The sequence below is a fragment of the Rhododendron vialii genome, chromosome 10a (genome assembly GCF_030253575.1).
Source record: "Rhododendron vialii isolate Sample 1 chromosome 10a, ASM3025357v1".
Lineage (NCBI taxonomy): Eukaryota > Viridiplantae > Streptophyta > Magnoliopsida > Ericales > Ericaceae > Rhododendron > Rhododendron vialii.
The window spans coordinates 1119851-1142995 of record NC_080566.1 but is presented as its reverse complement, the minus strand read 5'-3'; the positions used below and the strand labels follow the sequence as shown (position 1 = coordinate 1142995).

General features: G+C 40.0%; 3 protein-coding genes and 1 non-coding gene across 9 annotated transcripts; all 4 read right to left on the bottom strand.

The window, feature by feature from the left end:
• Nucleotides 1-1736: 1736 nt before the first annotated feature.
• LOC131304882 (serine/threonine protein phosphatase 2A 57 kDa regulatory subunit B' theta isoform-like) lies at nt 1737-7554 on the bottom strand. Of its 3 annotated transcripts, none has more exons than XM_058332336.1 (4): nt 7357-7554; nt 7040-7139; nt 5244-6729; nt 1737-2494 (listed from the first exon to the last, which is right to left on the bottom strand). In XM_058332336.1, the coding sequence occupies exons 3-4, from the start codon at nt 6456-6458 to the stop codon at nt 2135-2137; spliced, it is 1575 nt and encodes a 524-aa protein (XP_058188319.1). In that variant the 5' UTR covers nt 6459-6729; nt 7040-7139; nt 7357-7554; the 3' UTR covers nt 1737-2134. The 3 variants fall into 3 exon arrangements, with proteins under 3 accessions (XP_058188319.1, XP_058188321.1, XP_058188318.1); XM_058332338.1 differs by having other exon boundaries at nt 7215-7541; XM_058332335.1 differs by having other exon boundaries at nt 7219-7538.
• Nucleotides 7555-8288: 734 nt separating this feature from the next.
• Nucleotides 8289-12823, bottom strand: LOC131304178 (pentatricopeptide repeat-containing protein At4g20090). Of its 4 annotated transcripts, none has more exons than XR_009192322.1 (3): nt 9375-12823; nt 8857-9272; nt 8289-8686 (listed from the first exon to the last, which is right to left on the bottom strand). XR_009192322.1 is itself a non-coding variant. In XM_058331315.1 (2 exons), exon 1 carries the CDS (start codon nt 12611-12613, stop codon nt 10625-10627), a length of 1989 nt encoding a protein of 662 aa, XP_058187298.1. In that variant the 5' UTR covers nt 12614-12823; the 3' UTR covers nt 9068-9272; nt 10617-10624. The 4 variants fall into 4 exon arrangements, 1 of the variants encoding a protein (XP_058187298.1); XR_009192323.1 differs by having other exon boundaries at nt 8857-12027; nt 12115-12786; XR_009192321.1 differs by having other exon boundaries at nt 8857-12823.
• Nucleotides 12824-14640: 1817 nt separating this feature from the next.
• On the bottom strand, nt 14641-22918 carry LOC131303985 (AUGMIN subunit 6-like). Its single transcript, XM_058331070.1, has 13 exons — nt 22552-22918; nt 21593-21649; nt 21385-21479; nt 19535-19685; nt 18999-19124; nt 18734-18890; nt 17998-18058; nt 17599-17899; nt 17150-17275; nt 16622-16783; nt 16297-16516; nt 15711-16181; nt 14641-15273 (listed from the first exon to the last, which is right to left on the bottom strand). Exons 1-13 carry the CDS (start codon nt 22765-22767, stop codon nt 15233-15235), a joined length of 2184 nt encoding a protein of 727 aa, XP_058187053.1. The 5' UTR covers nt 22768-22918; the 3' UTR covers nt 14641-15232.
• On the bottom strand, nt 20219-20326 carry LOC131305836 (small nucleolar RNA snoR100). The gene has a single exon (XR_009193393.1). It is a non-coding gene; the product is annotated as a small nucleolar RNA snoR100 (small nucleolar RNA).
• Nucleotides 22919-23145: the final 227 nt, after the last annotated feature.

Below are 23145 nucleotides of genomic sequence, written 5' to 3'. Positions count from 1 at the left end.
AATAATAGGAGTAGTAATAAAAAAAAGCATGACGCTGATCGTGTAGTATATTGCCAAGTGAAGAAATTTAGTACCCTATGGCTATCTGGTATCCCTCTACGCATTCTTAATCCGAGTAGATCCGGAACCGATCATGAGTCCATTTGACGATCCGAACTAGTATTAATTTTGTAAGGCTCGATCGAAGTACTTAAGACGGTGTTGTTTATTTATCTTTTGGTAGATAGATATGATTAGGCCAAGCTTTTACCTACGAACTTGATTTTTGGCATTGCCGTTGGACACATTGAGACTTAGTTCGTGAACGTTTTGGATCGTGAAATAGAACCGTGGTGATTATCATTTTTCGTTACATGAGAGATTCACACGAGAGGATCTAAACTGAACCTGCTATGTAGATTTGTGCTCGCCCGACCTTTTGTGCGTATGTAAAGTCTAAGGCCCGAAAAAGAAAAAAGCAGATCAAAAAATATTAGGCCGTTTAATGCAAGCCACCAGCATTGTCAATTGGATTTATATTCCATGATGGTCTAACCTACTCCACTTATTGAGATTTTAATACTAGTTACACAGTGATTACTCCTTCATGAGATGAGGCAGGTTAAGGAAGAGTGATGAAAGAAAGCTGGCAAATGCTTGGAACACATATTTCTCGGATATCAACCAGTCTCAATTCATATCTTGATACTTCCTCCGTCCCTAAATAAGTGTTCGGCGCGCAAAACTAGGCCTTCCAAAAGATGCATTTTTTTTGTTAAAAAAATTAATTTTTTTTTTACAAATCAATAGATAACAATGAGTTTTATTAGATTGTGAAAAAAATTAATTTTTTTAATAAAAAATATACATGTTTTGTAAAGCCTAATTTTGCGCGCCGGACACTTATTTAGGGACGGAAAGAGTACTGTCTGTTAGCTCCTCAATCACTTGACACTCGTGTGAGTGAGGGCACCACCGAAAAACATATTTTAAAAACATCACAAACTACTAAAATTTGCTGGAGCAAGAATTGACAGCGAAAGCATATTACGGAAATTGAGGCTTATGTGGATTAGGTTAGCCCTGCTCATGAGGAGGGAATTGGAAATCATTAGGAGACAGAGCTTTAAAAAGAAGAAACCTTGCGTAAAGGAGGTGAACTCCTGGTAGTTCTTTCAAAAACCCTCGTTTCATCGTCAGTTTAATCCACACCTCATACGTTGAAAGTTCTGGCACTTTTTCACTTTTTTAATGTGGGTTGGTTCAATGCTGTAAATTCGGACTTTGTCCAATTCGGAGTTGGTTGGACAAAACTCAGGTTTGAGTCCCCGTAGCTCCTCATCGGGCTAAACATATTCATAACACCACCCATACCCGGTGGGACCTTAACTCCGGTCCCAACGTAGGTGTGATGGGTTAATAAGATACAAAATGAGCATATCCTTGCAAGAGTGAACAACGCGAGGGTGAATGAAATTGCTCTCCTCATACAGATAGTGGTTTGTTGTCAGTGGACAATACTTCCTAGTAGAGGTAACGGGTACCAAACATGCACTCCCATTCAAGCACCAAAAAACAAAAATCCAAAGGGCCTTAGGGCCTGTAAAAGTTTCCACAACTAGACCACTAATAGTCTAATATCATGCTTCATTTGAATATCATTTCAATATACCTCTCAAATATCAGTGAGGCCACCTCACATAAAATAGAATTAAAGCAAGTGGTGGATTATCAGTTTATCTATAACACCAACTCCATGCATGCAAAAGAAAACACCATTCACTGAAGCACCGAAGTACAGTGATACATACACATATATATAACTGAAGAATAAAAGTGTACATTAATTGAAAACCCAATTCAAAATATGTAATCAGATACCTGCAATATGAAGCTCTAATAGTGTCACCCCTTTAAACACTACCAACCAACAAAAAGCCCAAACTCCACTAGCCAAATATCCTCCTGATATTATTGTGCAGAAGCATCACCATGAAAACCCCATTTCCTTTGTTAGTCCGGGCCAATATATACAATCCTTGCGCGTGCATCGGGAAAAAGGGGCCCATTCGTACCCTGCACAGACGTGTTCGCAACCAGACCCAAAACTCAGACGACCCTTGGAACTACCAACAAGAAACTAAAACTAATCTCTCTAGCCAGATTTCGTGTGAGGGGTTATCCTCCGTGGCACAATCACTGCTTCATTACTCGTAGCTTTCATCGTGGCGATCTCCTCTAAGCGTTTCCACGTGGCTTCTCGTTTCACCTTAATCTCTTCCTCTTGCGCTTCATCTTCCTTAAACTTGAGCAAGCACTCCTCAAAGAGTTCCGGATCGGTATCAGAGAAAATCTTGCGGACGTTTAGTGTCAAGCTCTGTACTGCCTGGTTCCAGTGGCTTGTGGAATTCTTTTCCAAGAAGGGGAAAATAATTGGCAAAATAACCTTGCAGTTTTGCTTGATTAAGTTTTCAATGTGATCATTGTTCCATAAGAACAGAGCCCTCTCTGCCACCTGCACATGCGTAGTGCACACAGCACATCAGGGTCGTTTTTTGCAATTGAAGATGTAAGAAATAAGCTGAGAACTGAATACCTGTAAGTAGGAAGAGATTTATTTTTTATTTTTTTTGAAATGAGTAGGAAGAGATGATGCACAGCTTTTAAGCTTTCCGAAGTATTCAGATAATCTTCTTTTTAATTCAGTTAAGTATCCCATTATTACAAGCATCGTATGTTTTTAAAATGATATATTGCCTCTTCCCTGATAATTACGTTGCTGTACACAAGCTGTGCAGACTCTTACTTCTTCTTCTTTTCCAGTTTCTATGGACTTTTCATAAGCAACAACTGCTTATCATCAAAAGCTGCTATAAACAATCCGTGTTTAACCTATGTTTTAGTATACAGACTGTTAAACAAGCGTACACTGACGTGAAGGAACATGTTCATAGAAAGAGGTGATAATTAATGTAAATGATGAATTACTGCTGAAGCTCAATGCTGAATATTAGGGTCTGTGGTTTCTCTTTGTGGTCACCAAGGTCTCGCTAATAGATGCCTCTGGGGCATGGAGGTAATGCAATTAGGATGGCCAAAAAGTGTCACTTTTCTTCGAATAAGCTTCACATTTAAGGTAACCTTCATCAATAGCGAGTTGGCCTTGGTGGCTTATCTATAGTATCTTTTGTCATTGGTGATATTGACCACGTCTCAAGCACCTATAACTTATACAGGTTGGGCAGGATAGTTATTTATCTTTTACAGGCATGTAGATCCAACTTACAGACAAAAAGCTTTCTTGCCAAGCACGCAAATGCCAGTACAATTGTAATACTTAGATGAGAAGATTTTCCTATCATGCAAGCTTAAACGGTAGCATAGCCATCATTAAAACCCCAAACCAACCTCCAGGCTAGTTCTATCCGCCTCGTAATCCGTTGTCCAGCAATCATATTAAAACTTGATACAAAATTTCACAGCAAAGTCTGGCCTTCCAATGCCAGGACATAATATGCATCTGGTCTCATGAACTTTATATCAGCAATGTGAAGCTCATTAGTCGACCATTTTATACTGTTCTACTACTTCCATAACCATAGTTTGTTTAATCTTCCTGTGGATTGCCAACTGCAATTAGACATTCAATGTATGAAGCCTTCCTTGTAACCCATGGTAGTTGATAGGGATTTAGAAGTCTAGCTTCTGTATTACAGTTCTCTCTCCTACCCATAACTTCACCGTGGTTGTTGCTCCGATACGTATGGAAGCCTAACATCAGTTTTCCGACTTCTACCAATAGCAAATGCTGTATGTTAAGGTTCTCCTAATTTACCCACCGCATGAAACTCTTGCAAAAGGTATCAAGACAGTGTAGAACCAATTAATATGAATCCAAAAACTTAACAAATGAGAGGGTGGTCAATGACATTCTTAAGCCTAGTCAAAGAGCTGCAATTTCCGTCTAGGGAATCATAACAGGTGGTAAGACTTTCTCAACTAATCTTTGCACTTTTTTAGTAATATTCAGTTGAACTTTTCCTTCCGCCACATAAAAAAGGCACTGCATTGCCCCAGTATGTGCGCCCATGATCAAACCCATGTCCACTGCTATTCTAATCCAGCTTCAGATACGCCAAGCACATACAGAACATACAAGGTGCATATAAGCTGCACCATTGCTGACATATAGTCATCAGGCCTCCTTTAGTTTGGTTCCAACAGCTTTTGCTTGAAGAAAGCTTTACAGACTACTACTCAGTTTACTAAGTTGAGGACACACAAAACTAGTTGTTAATATACTCAACAAAAATTAGAGGAAAATACTGTTTAGATTATTTTCCCAAGATGTGCGTTAAAAACTCTTTCTATCTCACCGGCAACGTTAGAGCTTAGTTACAATATCATTACTGTTAGACTTGTCCCACATCGCTCATCTAAGCCACCCAAGCTTGGTTAATAAATTCTAGAGGCTACTCCACCTATTGCCAATTGGTTTTAGGTTGGAACCCTCCAAGAAATCTAACATGGTATCAGAGTTAGGTCTTGGGTGGCCTCACCTCTCGTGAGAAAGTTTCTGTCATCTCTGTCGCCCGAGTCAGTCAGTCAGCTCCTGGTCTGTCACCTCCACGTGCATCCGGGCTACACGTGAGGGGGAGTGTTAAACTTGTCCCACATCGCTCATCTAAGCCACCCAAGCTTGGTTAATAAATTCTAGAGGCTACTCCACCTATTGCCAATTGGTTTTAGGTTGGAACCCTCCAAGAAATCTAACAATTACATGCTAAACCTTATTGTGACTCTGTGAGACTTGACGTAATATACTATTCCATAGTAATTGATTACGCTAAAAGTCGCCTTGATATGCAATTCTCAAATATTACATAATTGCACATTACATGCACAAAAAATGAAGAGGACAAAGGAAATTCTAGCAGGATCTCATCTGTCCTTAGCAGCTGATGCCCAGCTGGACAAGACAGTCTACCAGAATTAATAAACATTGTTTCAGTTCCATTAGTCAATATATCCAGATGTATGAACCATAGATTGCGCCGTGTAATTAAGTTTGAACGTTAAAAATAGAACAAATGTGAATATGCAGTTACCAAAAATGTCAGGTGGCAACTGGCAAGAAAACTGTAACAACGCGTTTCTTGCCAATAGGTGGCAAGTAAACATGCTTAACTCTGCCAGTATAACCAGAGGCAGCAGCACAATTTTTACAAGTAGAATGATAAATAGCCACAAGAGAAACTACCAACCTGAAAGTGTGAACTGCTCAAGCAACGAGCAATCTGGCGAAACAAAGGTACCATACAGCGCTGGAACTCGGGAGGTTGCGTTGCTTCTAAAACCTCCTCCAGCTCACCCAAGAACATGACCTCCTTGGAACTATTTGTGATGGGCCAATACCTCAATAAGCCCCTTATAACAGTGTCAGCAAGCTTGCAGTCTTTCTCCACAAACTGTGTAATGCAGTAAGATAACTGCTGATGGTACATTGGTATGCATTTTGGTTTGTGAAGCGGAATCAATGCCCGAACAAGAAAGAGTTTATGCTCTTCTTTCAGTGGCAATGCAAACCCGTTAATTATACTGCCCAATATTTCTAAGAGCTCTGCAATACCATTATGCTTCTCGGTTTCGAAAATAAACCGATAGAAAATGTTGTTTATGACTTTCCTAATAAATGGGCGGTGCACCATAAACTTCCCGTAGATGCGGTGTAGAACAGTTTTCAAGTATTCCCTTTCTCTTGGATCCTCCGAATCAAACAGATCTAACAACCTTAAGACGAAAGAGTGATCAACATATCGCTTAGCCAACTTTGCATCCATCTCAGGTGATGCCACAAATCTCAGAAAGAACTCATACACAATTTGCAAGTGAGGCCATGCGGGGTCCATCACCGGTTCCTCCTCTTCCAAATCAAAACCTGCTACAGCTTTGTTCTCACGAGGTTGAGGAGTGAGTGTCCTGAACAAGTTTATGGACACCATCTTTATCATTTCTTGCATTACACTTTCAGCAAATTTTCCATTTGCGGAAGTAACGAAATCGACGAGCTCCACCAATGTCTGTCGCTTGATGTCCTTCTCTTTCAAATTCTTTGTTGGATCAGTGAAGTCAAACACAACACAGCACAAGTTCAGCTTTTTGACAAACAAGTTCTGCTTCTCAGAGTTCGGAATATCTCTAAAACTAGGCAATGCTTCATAAGAGGACACTGTTGCATTTCCATTCAGCTTCGAATTTAAAGATGGGGGGTTCTTCTTACCATGACTTATTCCGGAATTCGAATTCGAATTAAGACCCGGAAGAGATGTAGTATTATTATTTCCCGACCGACTACTTGCTAAATCACCGCTTCGTAAAACACCAGAAGAATCTGAAGAGTTGGTTGACCATGCCCCATCACGATTTTCTGCTGACTTGGATGGCTTCCTAGGGAGCCTATTAAGAATCTGTTTGATCATGTCTTAAAAGACAAACAATAATCTTTATTCCCAACTGAACTGGAGACCCCGAAACCGGCCACAATAATCTCAGAGCAGAAGACACATGATAAATGACCCAATGTGGAACATGCTATCAAATGAAGTGTAGGAACCAATTTGCAATTAAACCAATCCTAAAGGCTCTAATTAACCATATAGCCTTCTTATCCTCTCCGCAGTCAAGAACCTGCATGCTTTCTCTATCTAATTGACAGCAATTCCCGTGTACGCGGATAAATCCCCTTCTCATCTGAAAAAAGGAATCAGACCCATCTCATATGAACAAATTCCAAAATTCACAAAACCACTGTAATGAAGATTTCTTTCAAAAATTCAAAATCTCCCCAACTTTTAACCGGCAGAATAACCCTAATTTAGCATTCCTTTTCTTTGGAAAGAAAATTTCCCACTAATACAACCAAATGTCATAACTTACGGAGGAAACCCAGATGCAAATAACGTCTGTAATTATCTGAAAACGTCAAATTTGAACTAAAAGACTTTTGACTTTGCTATGTTATACTCAACATATCAAAGGAAAATCAAAGGTACATACTCACCTCTTTCTCTTTCCTTCAGTTTAGCAAATATTCAAAGCTTTTTGAACGAGATCTGGGTATGATCTACAGGACCCAGATGTCATTATTCATCAAGTTTCACCTACAAGAATAATCAAAGATCAAGAAAGCGAAAGTAAAGGGCAAACAGCAATAAATAGCATTCATGTACAAACACATACAGAGAGACAGGGAGAGAGATAGAGAGGAAGGTATGGGGAAGATTGGAGTTCTTGCTGTCTAGTGAAGGATTTGCAGGTCCTGATAAGAAAAAAGGACAAAGAAAAAGCAAAGCGTAGAAAGAGAAGTTTCTGTGTTACTCTGTATAAGGTCGATCAGTGATCGAAATCTGGGAAAAGAAACCCCACTAGGCAACAATTGAGAAGGGAGAGAGAGAAGAAAGAGGGAAAGAAAGAAAAAGGAAAATGGGTTAATTAAAGGAAAGGCGATCTTTTTCTGGCTGTTGTTGATGATCTGTTGATGGGCTTGGTTTTCTGTAGAATTTATTTGTTACTTCGTTTTCTTTCTTTTTTTCTTTTCAATTTTCTATCTAACCTTTTTCTTTTAGCTTTTCTCAGGAATTTTGATTTTTTAAACCTTAAATCAGCATTCTCTTTATTCCCACTTTTTTGGGTTTTTCCATGGGAAATTCCATTCGCACCCCGCTCTTTTCTCAGTACCCGGACGGTCACACCTAGCAGGATTCAGGGATCCTGCAGGGCAGGCTGCCCTACGGGCTACAGTATTTTAGTGCATCTGATTCAGCCGTTCATTTCGACAATAAATGATTTGAATTTCAATAAGAGCTCAGATTAAAACGTATGATTGTGCCAAATATTTCTTTCCATCTCAATTTGTTTATCCAATTTTAAAAATCCAACATTTTTAGAAAACACAATAATTTCACCTCAAAAGTTTCAACTTTTTAACATTTACCTTTCATTTTTAAAATAAGTTGCTCCTTTATCTCAAGAAAGAGAGGGCAGAATGAGAACTTCATTAATTTAAAAGTCAAATAGACAAACATTTTGGAACACATGAAAGTCTAAAAGTGAACAGTGAACAAAAAAATCAGAACCAAACAGTGAACAAAAAAATCAGAACCAAGGGAGTAAGATAAAGATTATCTCACATGTCTCATTTCAAAACTTGTATGACAACCAAATGAATTTTTATTACTTGTCACACTCGGAGCCCTCCTCACAAAAACACCCCCTGCAATAACATATAAGAAGATGGAACCACAATTCAATTCAATTCAATTCCGTTTCCATTACTGTTCTACTCCATTCTTTTCTTTCATTTATGCAAGTAGAAAGCTATCAGTAGGAACCCAAATCCAAAGCGATTGTGCTATTACATAGCCATAGATAGAGGACAATCAATCCAGGGGGAGGGAAAAAAAAAAAATCACAGGAATGAATGATAGTCTCTTTTTATGGGTAAAATGAATGGTAGTCTCCCTCAAGCCAAAGACGATCTTGATTTCAATCGCTTTGGTTGGTGGGCATTGAAGCAAGCGAGAGATAGCCATCAAAGGGGAGAAATCCTTTCATCATCATCATCTCAGAGTTCCTTGAACACAGCAAATAAATCACTGTCGACGTAATCATTATCGACCAAGTTGATCAAGAAGTAGCTGATCTGCACCTGCTAAGATAATGGACAATACCAACCACATCACTCTCTTTCCAAAATTCATGACTTAATAAACCAGAGGGAAAGACCTCAAATACAAGTCACAAGTCATTTTTTCTTGCGTATCAACTGGGTATGCAATAAAAGCGTAGAAGAAGGGAAAGCACTGCTCTGCACTGTACCTCCTCCAGCAGCTTTCTGGATGGGTCACCCTCTGGGTATAATTGAGCCCATCCTCTTGATCAGATTTCAAATGGCTCGTCTTTCCACACGATGAAGCTTGAAGGATCAACGACAGTCGGTTGGATGATTTCCTTGGCTGGGAAGACTCCTCATGTCACCGCATTCGCATCAGTTTGATGCTGACGTTAGATATCCAGACAGTCGGTTGGATGATTTCCTTGGCTGGGAAGACTCCTCTTGTCACCGCATTCGCATCAGTTTGATGCTGACGTTAGATATCCAGCTTTGTTCACCTCCGTGTAGGTCAGAGATGGGAATGCCTTGCATTTCTCAATAAGAGCATTCAACTTCTCCTTGGAGCAGAAAAACTCCACATTCGCCTTCTGGTAGACATATCCAACTGGTCCACCCCATCCTGGCAAAAAACCACATAACCCAATATATTAATCAAAACGGTGTCCCATATGATATATTGTTTGCCTATGTTACATGAACGCTTCTATATGTGTGCAAGTACCTATATTGAACACTAGAGACCTTGCCGCACCCGATATCCACAACCGGGTCCATGTAACAAAGTTGTTTGACAACAAAATCAAACATCTAAATCATCAAGAAACAAAACAAATACCACTACTCATGCACATTATGAGTAATAAATGGATTAAAAAAAACAAAGCAAATTTTCACACTATACTCATCGCAGGAAGGAAAAAAAAAAGAAAGAAGCCAAATCAGTTCCTGAAATAGATAATGATGAGTATGAATTTTTATCACTAATCCCAAGCACTACGGGTAAGACACATGGCCGGGTGCTCGGCAAGGCTTATGTCGGTCGGCAGGCTATTGCTGCTCGGACCAGCCAACCTGCTCGGCTGAGAATGCACTGCTCAGTAGGAGGTACTCCTGGTCGGCGAAGTCCCCACGATCGCCACCCATGCCTGTCCTTGATTGGTGACGCCGTGGGGAGGAAGTTAACACTCTCCCACGATCTCCAGCTCCCCACCAATTTCCGGTCCATGAGGATGTAACTTCCACCCACTTCGTGGGAACCACCCCACTACTCCATGATCCATGCCCACTACTCCACTATCCCATGATCCCACAACCGGCACACACCTTGCACCAGGTCTATATAAAACACTCACACTCGCAATGAAAACGTAGACACTTTGTTTCCCTCTTTTACCATACTTTCTCTGTGTCATTCCCCGACTAACTTCATCGTCGGAGGGTCCACAACTGGAAACACCGCCAGTCCTTGGACTTCCTGTCGCAGGGAATCCTTTCCAAAGAATTCTCAGCGTGATCATTCGGGCTGGGCAGGAGTCCCATCGAAGTGCTCGGATCAATTGTCCAGATTTTGGCTTCAACAGATAATATGAACGGAATTTTTTTTTTAGTACAATGACATTTAAATGTGCACAATCCACCATGCCAGCTTCATGCCATTAATAAATCTGGGGAGAGAGATCCTTTCACGCCACTAGGTTTTTATAGAGAAATGAGGTACCAAGAATGAAAGAAAGTTTCGTTACTTGTCAGAGTACGTTACAAATAGTGAGTCTAAGAGCTGGACATGCTGGTAGCCTGGCACAGCCACAAGAACTATACAAAGTACAGACGGTACAACATTCTATGGAGATGAATAAGTGGTTTGTAGTTCACTGCCCAAACAAAAACACCACACCACTTCCATCATTTTTTTAATAATCGATATTGTACTATCACCACAGTATATCACTGCAGAAAGCCTCACCTAATACATCAGGAGAACAGGTCACTCCAACAATTATCAATGGCTACTCGAACCTTCCCTGGTTTGCAAAGTGCTCGAACAACCTTTTCCCAAGTGGAGGCCTTTAAAGGAAGAAACTTTTGGAGCATTAGCTCAACAATTTTGGAAGTTGCATCAATTCTTTGTCGATTGTATAACTGGACGACAAGTTCATCCAGAAACTGGCTCCCATCTTGTGGAGGGTCCAGCTTCTCTCTCAACGCTTTTAAGAAAATGTTACATGTGACAGAGTCAGGATCACAGCCTTGATCCAACATATTATTCAGAAGATCAATGGCAGGGGAAATGCTGCTTTGTGTGCACAGAGCGTGGAAAAGTATGTTATATGTGATTACGTCTGGATTAGAAGCAGACTCCTCGCAAAGCATCTCATTGAAGAGTTTTAATCCCTGCTCCACGGACCCAGCATTGCATAGACCATGAATCATTGAAGTATAAGTCACAACATCAGGTTTGCATCCTCTGCCCAACATTTGTTTCCACACCATCATAGCTTCTTTAAGCTTCCCAACCTCGCAAAGGCCACTAATAATTACACTGTAACAAACATCACTATCCCTACAACTGTTATCTGCCATCTCTTTCCACACAAGGATTGCTTTGTGGCTATCGCCCACTTTGAAGAAACCCCTCATCAAGGAACTGTAGGTGAAAGCATTGGGCATGCAACCATTATTAACCATCTCAGAGAGGATTTTCTTAGCTTCATCAGGTTTTCCTTCTCGACATAAACCATCCATAAGTGCACTAAAGACAACAGTATTTGGTTTGCATCCCTTCTGCGACATTTCCTCCCAAAGTTTCATTGCCTCTTCAGATTTCCCCTCCTTGAACAGCCCACTAATAAGTGTCGAGTAAACAAACTCATTAGCGCAACGCCCTCTTTCCTCCATAGAAACCATCACTTGAAAACCATCAACAACTCTCCCTTGCTTAACAAGCCCATTGATGATCGTGCCATACGTAACATCATTAGGAACACATTTATCCAATACCATCCTATCCAAAAGACTAATCGCCTTGTCCAACTTACCTTTAAGACACAAACCATGGATAAGGGTGTTATAAGTTACTTCGTTTGGAATGCAACCTTTAAGGAACATGTTGTTCACAAGTTTTGCAGCTCGACCCAAGTCGCCTTTCTTGCAAAGCCCATTGATCAAGGTATTAAAAGTCACGGAACTGGGGAAACACCCTTCTATTTGCATCTCATCCAACAGCAACACCGCCTCGTCGATCCTATCCTCCTTGCACAACCCATCCATCAAAGTGCAGTAAGTAAACACATCCGGAACACATCTCCTCATCGGCATCTCTCTAAACGACTCGACAGCTCTATCAACCAGTCCTAACTTGCACATTGCTCTGATCACTAAATTAAAAGTGAGCACATTAGGCGAAATACTCTTCCTACTAGTAACAACATCAGCATGAAACTCCAATGCAAACCGATACATACCCTCTTGTATAACAACGTTAAGAACAGAGTTAAATGATCGAACAGTTGGTGTGCACTGGAAATCTCCCGCCATCCTGTGAAACAAGTCCACGGCTTTTTTGGGTAAATGGGCTTTTCCGTAGGCTTTGAATACTTTGATAAAGCTCCTCTCCACAAATACCCTCCTCTCGCGCTTCATGCGATCGAAGAGGGTTTGCAGCGACCGGAAGTCGCCGGAGTCGGCGTAGCTGTCTATGAGGGAGTAGAAGGTGCGGTCGCCGGATTTGTAAGAACCCAGTTGGGGAGCCGACTTGAATAGTTGGTTTGATAATGGCGGTTCTTCTTCGATTGGGTCTTGGTGGTGGTGGTGGTTGTTGTTATCGTTTGGGTTAGTTCTGGTGGGAGATGAAACGCTGAGCACAGAGAAGCTAATGGGAGGACAAGGAGACGGTGATGGGAATGAAGAGAGGTTCTTCCACCTGAGGCGAGCTGGGATGGAGGCAGAAGAGAAGAGGGGCATACCGAGTGAGTCAGAGACTCAGAATAGTGAGGACATTTTCTTGCTGGATTGGATTAAACCAAAGAAACAGCGGGAACAGCTCAGATTGGGAGACCAGTAACCACAGCCCCAAGTTACTTCGGTGGTTAGCGAGTTTGTTTTACGCACAATTGATATTGATCCGGTTTGATTATTGAGTCAGACCGAAAAAAAAATTCTCTCTTGAAATTTGAATTACTTAGTTCTTGCGCGAATGTCTGCCTTTTACCGGGAACGGAAAAAAAGTTAGTATGTCGTATGTATAAGTTGACCTAGACATTCTAACCGAAAAAAAAATAGTAACCAAGTTTTTGTGCTAGTATATGTTGCTTTGTTTGGAACTTGACATGACATGATAAATAAGATTTTATGGCGCAATTACATTTTTTCTTTATCTAAGAGTAATTTTCCGTAATCAAAAGAGGCTGGGGAGGGGGAAAACCCCTAAATATTGGGGTCAATTGTGTGGGATCACGGGCAATCACGGGATATTAGGCAATTGGGTTTAAATAGCTTTCGTTAAATATGGAAACTGGACCAATGGAGGGATAGTATGTGAATTTGAATCGCTGATTTCAGTTTTTTTGAACCCTTTTATGTTTTCTCTTCTTGTACCTTAACACTCGTGTTTTCAATGGGGTGATTCTAGGGAGATTATGGGTGAAGGTTAAGGTGAAAAAAATATGGTGGGCAGATGATTGACAGGCAAGAGGGTAAATTGTGATTTTCTGTTAGACACCATCCTTAACATGTAGGATTTGCATACTTTAAGGGGGTTAAGTGTTGAATTTTAAACTTTATGCAGGTTAAGTGAAAATGGGTCATAGTTTGGGCAGTTTAGTGTCATTTGCCCAACATTTTTTTCTTCCTGATCGGCATTCTGGGCTTAACATTTTACCCTTAACTGTTAGTAGTATAGTTTAGGAAACTGATTTTCACGCTTCACTTTTTACTGATAGCGCTTTAATTTTAACATAAAATTACTAATAACTTCATGAATAAAGTAGAGCGTCATCAGTAAAAAATGAAATGCAAATATCAAAAACCTATATAGTGTAATGCAAATCCATGGAAATTGGTGGATCAAATTCTTCGTGGGCCAAATTTCAGGAAAACCCATCAACTAGAAATTGAAAATGAGGTCAAAAAAAGATCCACAAACAAGAAAACAAAAGCAAAGGAAGGTAAAATCCAAAGAATTGTAATGGGCCAACCGGAAACTCTGGGTCAAATAAGAGGGGGCAATTTTAACAGAAATGATATATAATCTACACAGCGCGTACAAACCCTTTGCGGACCCATTAATAAGCTCTATCCGGTATCAAAAAAAGTATTTATACAACATCCAACTTTACTTTAAAATTTAGGCCTAAATTCTAGAATAAAATTGGACGTTTCGTAGTTTTAAATAAGCTAATCGAGCTCAACTACCCAGTTTTAAAACACATTTTTGTGGCTCACTAAGTTTTCGCGGCAAATTCAAATAACCCAAACAAAGTTCGAATCTGCATGATAAAGTCGACTACTTTACTAGTGTAAATAGGTCACAAGTCCACAGCATATACTAACTCATGGATGCATGGACAAATACCAGAACGCAAATGCTGGTAACCTTCAAATCTGGTACCAGAAAGACGGTGGAAACGAAGATACATTCAAATGGTTCACATTTTCCCCTCCATCTGATCTTTGACAAGAAGTCATGGCAAAGTGAGAGAATGCTGCAAGATACGCAGATCTGATAATCATGAAAAACAACTAATTTCAAATGTGGACGAATTTACTCTCAAAATCCATATAGTTCAAGGTTGTTACCAGTGTCACTTCTGACTCTGTTTCTTCTCTTTCTGCAACTTCGGGACAATTAGGTACCATCTACACTCTATAATAGAATGTAAAATAGCAACTCATAGGATGAGAGGCAAAGGAATACCAATGATGTATATCGGAAAAATAAATGAAATGAACTCCATTCCCCACACCCCAAACACCACAAAAGACATACAAACTGGAGCATTGCAATGAACAAAACCTTTCACTGAGACAATTGTATGCCAAGAATTACAACAATCAATACCTGTAAATTATTGCAGCAAAAAGGGAAAAATACTCTAAGAGCCGATGAAGGGACACAGTATAATGAACAAAACCTTTCACCATTCAATGCCCACAGGGGTTAACTCGCCAAATTGCAAGGTGTGCCAGATATTTTACCATCAGGCTTGGCACTTTCCACACCGGCAAACAAATTGTCATCAAATAACATAAACCCCCAGTACATCTTGCAGCCTACCTGTCAGGCAGTGCTTTCTAGCCTCCCAACACTTGAACCGATTGTCACATGATCATTATACAGTCAGGCATCTATCAAGCACCTAAAAGGCAAAGCTGCGAATGTAAGTAGTCCCCTCCACTCCTGAACACTAGATAAGGCAAGTGCCCATGTAGCAGAAGCAAGAAATGACACGGCAGGAAGAAAAAGAGATCATACAAGCACCATCTGATATACAAAACAATTGGACCGTAGAATATCCCAGGTGATAAATGCTAGCACAAAACAACAACTGTTTCTGTCTTCTGGAGAATAGAGCGAGTCAAGGTTTAGCGCTCCATCAAGGCTGTTTCCGTTTCCGATAATGGTGCTGCAGCAAAAAGAAAGAAACTCTCAAAACAAGTAAGTAAGAATAAGGATATCGCGATCTAAAAAGAAGCAGTCGAGAGGATCTAATCATACACCAGACACACACTCTTACAGTTGTTTTCATCTTTATGTGGGGATACTATATTCAGGTAAAAACTGATACTTCAAAAGCAAATGAACTTCAACAATATTCTAACCATGAAAGACCAAATAGTTGACACTCCATAAATGTTCTTTACTATATTTCGCACGCATTTATGCGACTTGAGGAGATCCATGACGTACTCAAAAGAAACTGAGTACCAAAAAATGTCCAACTGTCACAGGTGTAACATGATGACAAAAAAATATTTGCCAACAGAAGCAATGCCTACAAAGATACAAACAACACATGACAGTGCCAAGAAAATCAAATAGAGTAATAGCACACAAACCCACCAAGTAAGTCTTCATAAAAATCTCCCATCAACGATGTGTCCAATAGCAATGAAGGTGAAAAAACTTGATCCCGGGCTTCCTCATCATCATAATACGACTTCTGTGAATCAGAAACTGTGCAATTTGATCCAGCACCCGAGAGAAAATCATTTTCCCCATCATACTCCTGAAATGAATCCAAATCATTTGGTACATGTCGTAGCTCCTTGTGCTTGCTATGAGCATTACTATTGAGAGCACGTTTCCCAACAGAAAGGTCTTGAGATGCAAATAAAAGTTTACTCCTTGCTGAACCTAGTTTTGTATCTTGGCCAAGACGAGAAAACCCAGTTCCTGAAAGTGGAACAAAGAAGTGCTCAGAGCTATCATCAGATTGGCTGTCCTGTGATAATTCCGAACTGCAAGGTTGCACTGACAGAGCAGCTTCTCTGACAGACCGCTTTATGTTCTGGACATATGAATTCTCGCTGTCTGGAAACATAGACAAACAAAGAATCAAACATTTTGATTAGCACCAATTATGATTCAGATATTTAACATATGAAATGACTTGAGGAATCGGAAGAAGAAACAGAAAATTGTGAACCTTGTCGGGGAACATCAATGTGACTACTTGACAGGGGCTGGTCTACAGACTTCCTTTCTGACATAATTTCTATCTGATTAGTGTGAGATAAGGTGTTTCGCTTCTGCACATTCCCACCTTTCCCAGAAGAATTTGGTGTCACGCTAAACAAAGGAGGGAGTTTAAATGCAGGGGGACTGGCAGACACTTTCTCAATTTGAACATCACTACTGCTATTTTCCTGTACCATCCAAAAAGATACTTTAGTTCTATAGTCACAAAATGCAGAACGCAGGACAAATCTTGACAAAATTCTCCATGAAAATAACATTCACAGGACAATCACCATTGTTCTTCCACCGGTCTGTGCATGAATAGGTGAGGTTGATCTGCCATGAAGCTCTGCACCAGGAGGAAGATTGGAGGAAATACTGTTTACTTCTAGTGTAAGCTCAGTAATTGAATTTTGTAGAGTAGGGGCAACGTCCTTCAGTTGATTTATGAGCACCTAGAAGATACAAGTTTTCATGTAAGCAAAATCTTGAACCCTGTTGAACTGCTTCAAATTTAGAAAAACATTTTTACAAATGGATACAACAGTAGAAACAAAGAAAGATGCCGTTCAAAAAAAAGAAACAAAGAAAGATGAATTAGCATTACTAATAATAAAATCAAGCAACGCAGTAAAAGCGAATAACAAATAGAACAGTGGTATTGACCATGATGCTAAAAAATATTCTTTCCCCGATATCAAGCAGCAGCTTAAGACTTGAACTGCTCGAAGTTCGGCCTGGCTACGAAGAAAATTTGGCCTTCAAAATGAAACAAAGCTTGAAGATCAATGTGTAAATAAGGAACAGAAATATCTTTTCACCTGTATGCTAGCTAAGTGTTGTCGATGTTCACCAAGAGTTACTGCCAACGATTCAGCATGCCCACTAGTACTGGGATCGTTTGCACTTCGTAGAAGCTCAGGACCCTCACCATCATTGGCTTTTGACTACAACACAATCAGCACAAAATAGCATGTTAAGGCCTCAAGCAAAATAGTCAAGTAGGCCATCACAACAGTATATATCACTCCAAGAAACATAACATATCTAATTAGACTGACTACCTTGCAGAGATATGGTGTCACATTGAGGAAGAATTTCTATTTAAACAGTCTAAAAAACAACATGTCACTTTGAGCTGTATCGCTATTTACTGGTGGATATCAGGCTCTAGTTTTGAGACACATGACAAAAGAGCTAGAGGCTACATCAAATGATTCCAGGGCATAGAGCAATATTGCTCCATTGACTAATGACTATAACAGCTTACCAGCTGAATTGACTGTTTATGAATACGTTGTAAAGCATGCGTCCAACGCCGTAGAACTTCAGCAATATCAACAGTGGGGTGTACTCTTCCGCTTCTGTCATCCACTCGAGAATATTTTTCATCATTTTGCATAGAAGAATCTAAAAAATCGTTTAGCTTTCCACTTTGATTGGCATATGATCCATCTGTCTGTTCTTTGTCATCTGATAGATTGCCAGGCTGGACAGACAACACATCTGCATAAGGTACCTGGGGATTTTGATCCATGGCTGCAAGCAAAGATGATCCAGAGATGCGGTACCTGAATTGGGAAAATAACACATTACCATGACCACCACACTTGCAGTGTGTGAATGCCATCTGCAAAAAGTCAACACCAAAATGATAAGAGGAAATTACCTGTGCTCCCTATGAGCTATCAGATCCTCAATAGGGCCAGAGGCAAGAACTTCATGTTGACCTGCACAGCGGCAAATGTCGTATCAAAGAGTAAGATACTGAAGAAAACTAGAACCCAACTTCTTAGCATAAAAAATGAAGAAGCATATTATGATGTCGCTTCATCATCAGAGAACAACAGAAGGAAAAGGATTAATTGGTGGTGGATTGTAAATCAGCGACTGAAAAATGATTCCATGCTTGAATTTACAAACAATATGCAGGTCATACATAAGTATTTTAAGTGAGATTGGCCATTCATAAGTCACCACTCACCAGTTTAACGTGAAGAATCTGCTAATAAGAATTAGGAGACATCCAATTTAATAGTGAACCCCATGCAAGCAAGCCAAACATTAAGGCACGCAGTATTGGGGACAAAGAAACAAGTTCAAAAAAATTAATGATTATTGAAACAGAAATAACAAGTATAGGAAGTGCTGAAGTCATGCACAGTGCTTATTTATGTCGAGTTCAAACACATTCTCATAAAAACCGATCACCTTCCCTTCTTTCAAAATCACTAAATGTATGACAAAACTATGCATATGTTTTTTATCACCTAAAGTAAAAACATTCAACTACAACCATCCAGAATTTACTGAGAATGAGGATATTTAATTTATCACCCGGCATCGCTGCAATATATATACATATACATATATATACACACAGGTGCGAAGATTCTTTTACTTACTCTTTCGATCTAATAAAGAATCCCATAAATGAGTGGCTCTTTGAACTAAATGAGAATTCTGGCTTGAGCTGGATACAAGTTCATCCCACAGTCCCCCTTCCAACTTAACTTTATTCCTCAAGTCATGTAATTTTTCAAGTTCTTGCTGCAGATAAGCCTAAAATCCAGAAAATATAAGCAATGTAAAAGACAATTAAAGCTCGAAAAAAAATGAAGACTTGTGGTAAACATGAGCCCAAAATAATGTGATGAATGTCCCTTCTACCTCTTCGGCACAAAGACCACGAAACTCTGCTGTCATTTCATGAGCCAAATTTGACCACATAGCTTGTCTTTGGACTGCTGTCTCAGCATTTTTCAGAAACCTCCTACGTTCAAGTGCTATTCTAGCCTGTAAGATCATATAAAGCTCAAGTCAGAGATACAATTTCCATGAGAAGCTGAAGGAAGGTATGGACATAAGTTCTTATGTATGTGGTGCCTCACGAGAAAATCCAATATACTGACTTTCTTTCACAATTGGGGGGGGGGGGGGGGGCGCAGCATAACTACCCTATATGACTAAAACACTCCTATCTAGGGTTGCCAAGGCAGACAATCATCAACTTGGAGTTGAATAACTACAGTCTACTAAAAAACGATTTTACAAAGGTCAACAATAGCTATTGTACACCGTGGTTTTTTTTGGTACAATGAACAATAGCTATTAAGGTGACAATATCAAACAAGATATGTACTGGAATCCATATCCTCCACATGATACATAGCATTAAGACATATACTAACAAACATAATAATTACCTTTGTTACAGGAAGCAGGGTAGCTGCATGCGAGAAAGCTACATCTGTCAATGAAGCAGGCAGTGGGTTAGAAGCTACATCGACTGCAAACGTTCGTCTATGAACCTCCCGCAAAGCATGCAAAGAAAGTTGCCACAAGAGTTCAACAAATCTGCAGTCAAAACAATGCATGTTGAAGAACATATTCGCTGTTATGTTTCGCCAACATTTGGATGAAAACTTGCATGCAAACATACATGTATTGTGCAATAGAACAGCAGAAGTGGCGGTATGTGGTGATGCTGTGGTGACCCTTATATGTTACTATGGAAACTTTATATCCATCTCAAAACCAATTGGCAATGACCTGAGAGGTCCCTCATGTTTTTAAGTGATCACTCATTCCAATCCCGAGCAATGTGGGACTATCTTTCCTTAACATATGCACTGCTTATTAAGTTTGTGCCAATGAAACATGAGGACAATATTGCACAATGGGGGCCGGGGCATAACAGAAGCATGCTCAGCCATCATAACTACAAGAACAATATCAGTAACTCATCTAGTCCCCAACCACTGGGGGTATGGGTGGGAGAAGATTGGAGACAGACCTAACCTTTGACAATATATGTACAAAGTGGTTGCCCTCAAAATGCCACTGGAACAGTGGCCCCTATACCTCCAAGAACCGAGGAGCTAAAGGGATGTTTTTCTGCGGAACCATGTCCCCAAATCAAAGCCAAAAGGCATCAAAGAGGGTAGATCTAGAGACCCAAATTAATTTCTGCGCCCATTACCATGTTTCCTTCATTCATAGTCCAGAGCATTGGAAAGCACAATGCTCAGCCACCATAACTGAACTGCATAAATGTATCTTGCTAATCTTGTTCTCTCTAATAAAATGGCAACCATCTCCCGTGAAATCACTATCTATTTGGATGAAAATTGTTAGGCCCTACTATAAAGATTTCTTCCTTCACCCAAAATGTTTTGAGGCTAAAGAAGTATAAACCAATGTTGCTTGCTCCCCTTTGATGGTTAATCGTGCTTATTTCAAATGCAATCATTTTGCTTATTTAAGTTCAATTGTTTCGAGTGGGTGGATCAAACAGCAATGATATCTTCGCTAAATAAGGCATGTCTGCTTTGGAAGACTAAAAACTAAGTGGCCAATGCAAGAGAAACGATAGCTTTATGAACAGGGAAGTGGCAAAGTAATGAGTCTTGTCTTCCTGGTATTTACTTCGGGCTAGTACTTGTAATTCCAGGTTTTCTGGACATCAATTGCAGTAATGGCCAATGAACCGCCTGTGAGTTTCCTGTAGTCTATACTTGAAGAGACTTGTCTTGGAAGTTCAAGGGTCAAACTTTCCTGAACTTCAACATTAGTCCTAGTAAGGTAGTTGCCATCCAAAACTCCCAACAGCCAGTCTGAAATTCAGTAACCTCACTCTTAGGAGTCGAACTATTCCAACCCTTCAGAACCCCTAAAGCTAACCACATTTCTCCTATCTTATTCACCAGAAAGCATGTTCTGTTGTCATAACGAGCTCAAATATTACCCAGCAGAAGCAAAGGTCCAACCAGCTTCCCCAAACCTCAGCCCGCCTTGAACCCCAATTCCAATAAGCCTAAAACTAATAATACGTTATGGACCCAAATGCATTTGTCCACTAACTAAGCAGCAGTCAATGTACAAGAATTCTAAAGTTGATCTAGTCATCAACCTAGTTCTTTATACGCTGATCTACAGGTAATAACTAATAAATACAACCATGATGCATCTCAAAGGTTCAAATGGCAGATAGCATTGGTAGAAGAGAAAAAACAACTAAACAACATAAAAAAAGAACATATTGTCACCAACCCACCTCGGTCCACAACACGTAGCAAGGGATGAAACCCTTGAGTTGCTCCTGGGTAGTGCCCCTTGCGATTCAAGCTCACTAATTATACTTTGCACGACCTAAACTAACAATAAAACAAACAAACAAACAAAAAATCGATTTTAAATCAAGTAACACATACAACTCTCGAGAAACAGGCTCACTGTCTTCATAGAACAACCCATAAATTTACCTTCCGAAAGTCACGGGACTGTGCAGAATCGAAAATTGGCCAAACTTTATCGAAGTCCTGGGAGATCTCAGTATTAGAGAACGAAAAGAGGATATCAATTTGTAATTAACTACTTACTCGAACAAGGATATCTCTATTAGCTATTGCTACTATTGTGAAGGGAACACCCCTCTTGACGTGAAATTAACTACTCACCCAATTGAAAACAAAAAAGAAGAGATCACTCGTAATTAATTACTTACTCAAATAAGGATATATCCATTATCTATTACCACTATTGTAAAGGGAACACCCCATTTGGTGTGAATGGCGGTTATGAAGCTAGCTCAAAGTTTTAATTTCCTATACCGCCCCTTCAAGAAACTGCCAAGAAGACAGGAAAAAACAGACTCCCACCCTAATTTCGTCCCCCTCTTTTCTACTTTCACATCTCCGGTTCATAACAGATTTTCTTTTTTGATAACTCAAGTGTCTGGACCAGCTTACGCGCACCTCATCTAATCCTGAAGGCCAATGACCTATCCCACCGCCCACTTGCGGGAAGCCCAATTAAAACCGGAGCAATTGCTCCATATGGACCATTGTCAAGTGAAGATTTTTGCCTGGATGTCTAGTAAACAGATATAGACAGAGATTACTGTATTATAAATGGAACTCCCCTCTTGGTGCGAAGGGCAGTTATAAAGCCGGCTCACACTTTTAATTTCCGAAACTAACCCTTTTAACAACTCAAGGAAACTGCCAAGTATAAAGAAACTGTCATTCTAATTTTCTTGTTCCCTCTTTTCTACTTTCACATCTCAGATTTCATTACGGATTTATTAATAATCTCGATTGAAATTTTTTTCACTGTTCCTCTTTCACAAGCGATTTGCTCACGCATCGCGACGTCTAGTAAACAGATACAGACAAAGATATACAAATATATAAAGAGAGGGAGAGAGAGAGAGAGAGATCACTTTTGCAGATTGAACTGGGCCTCTAAGAGAAGACAAGATGAAGTAAAGAAGCTGTTCGCCCAATTTAGGGTTGGAGTGGCGGAAGAGTCCGACCCGAGGGGTGCCGTTGTTGGCTCCGATTCCGATGATGAACGGATCCAGCCCTAACAACAAACAGTTGGTGTACATTGCACTCTCCAGTTCTGTTTCTCTCTCCTTCTCTCTGTCCATCGTCATCACCCCCTCTCTCTCTTCTCTCTGGATTTTCCTTCCTCTCTCGTCTTACTCCTGGTATCTGTACATCGTCATCACCCCCCCTCTCTCTCTCTCTCTCTCTCTCTCTCTCTAGATTTTGCTTCCTCTCTCGTCTTTCTTCTCTCTCTGAATTTGATTAAAATGATTCGTTTCGTCTTTTCAAATAAAGGTCCCTGGAGAATAACGAAATTTCGTAAAGAGCTTGATTTGGGTGCGATTGGAAATTTTGGGCATTCATTTGGAGAACTTTTTTTTGGGTTGAAATGATAAATAAGTTTTTTATATTTGGATGTTCAGGTTAGTTTGGATACATCTCGACTAATTTTGAAATTTTTGAAGTTAACAACCGCACCAGGCGAA

Bases quoted from the DNA above. Each gene is read 5' to 3' on its own strand.
- LOC131304882 (XM_058332336.1), bottom strand. From the start codon at position 6,458: ATGATCAAACAGATTCTTAATAGGCTCCCTAGGAAGCCATCCAAGTCA. The intron at 2,495-5,243 runs GTTGGTAGTTTC...ACGCATGTGCAG, and splicing joins TGAGCAGTTCACACTTTCAG to GTGGCAGAGAGGGCTCTGTT.
- LOC131304178 (XM_058331315.1), bottom strand. From the start codon at position 12,613: ATGCCCCTCTTCTCTTCTGCCTCCATCCCAGCTCGCCTCAGGTGGAAG.
- LOC131303985 (XM_058331070.1), bottom strand. From the start codon at position 22,767: ATGACGATGGACAGAGAGAAGGAGAGAGAAACAGAACTGGAGAGTGCA. The intron at 17,276-17,598 runs GTAAGCTGTTAT...ATTGTGTTGTAG, and splicing joins ATAAACAGTCAATTCAGCTG to TCAAAAGCCAATGATGGTGA. The intron at 16,517-16,621 runs GTGATTGTCCTG...TGGATGGTACAG, and splicing joins AGACCGGTGGAAGAACAATG to GAAAATAGCAGTAGTGATGT.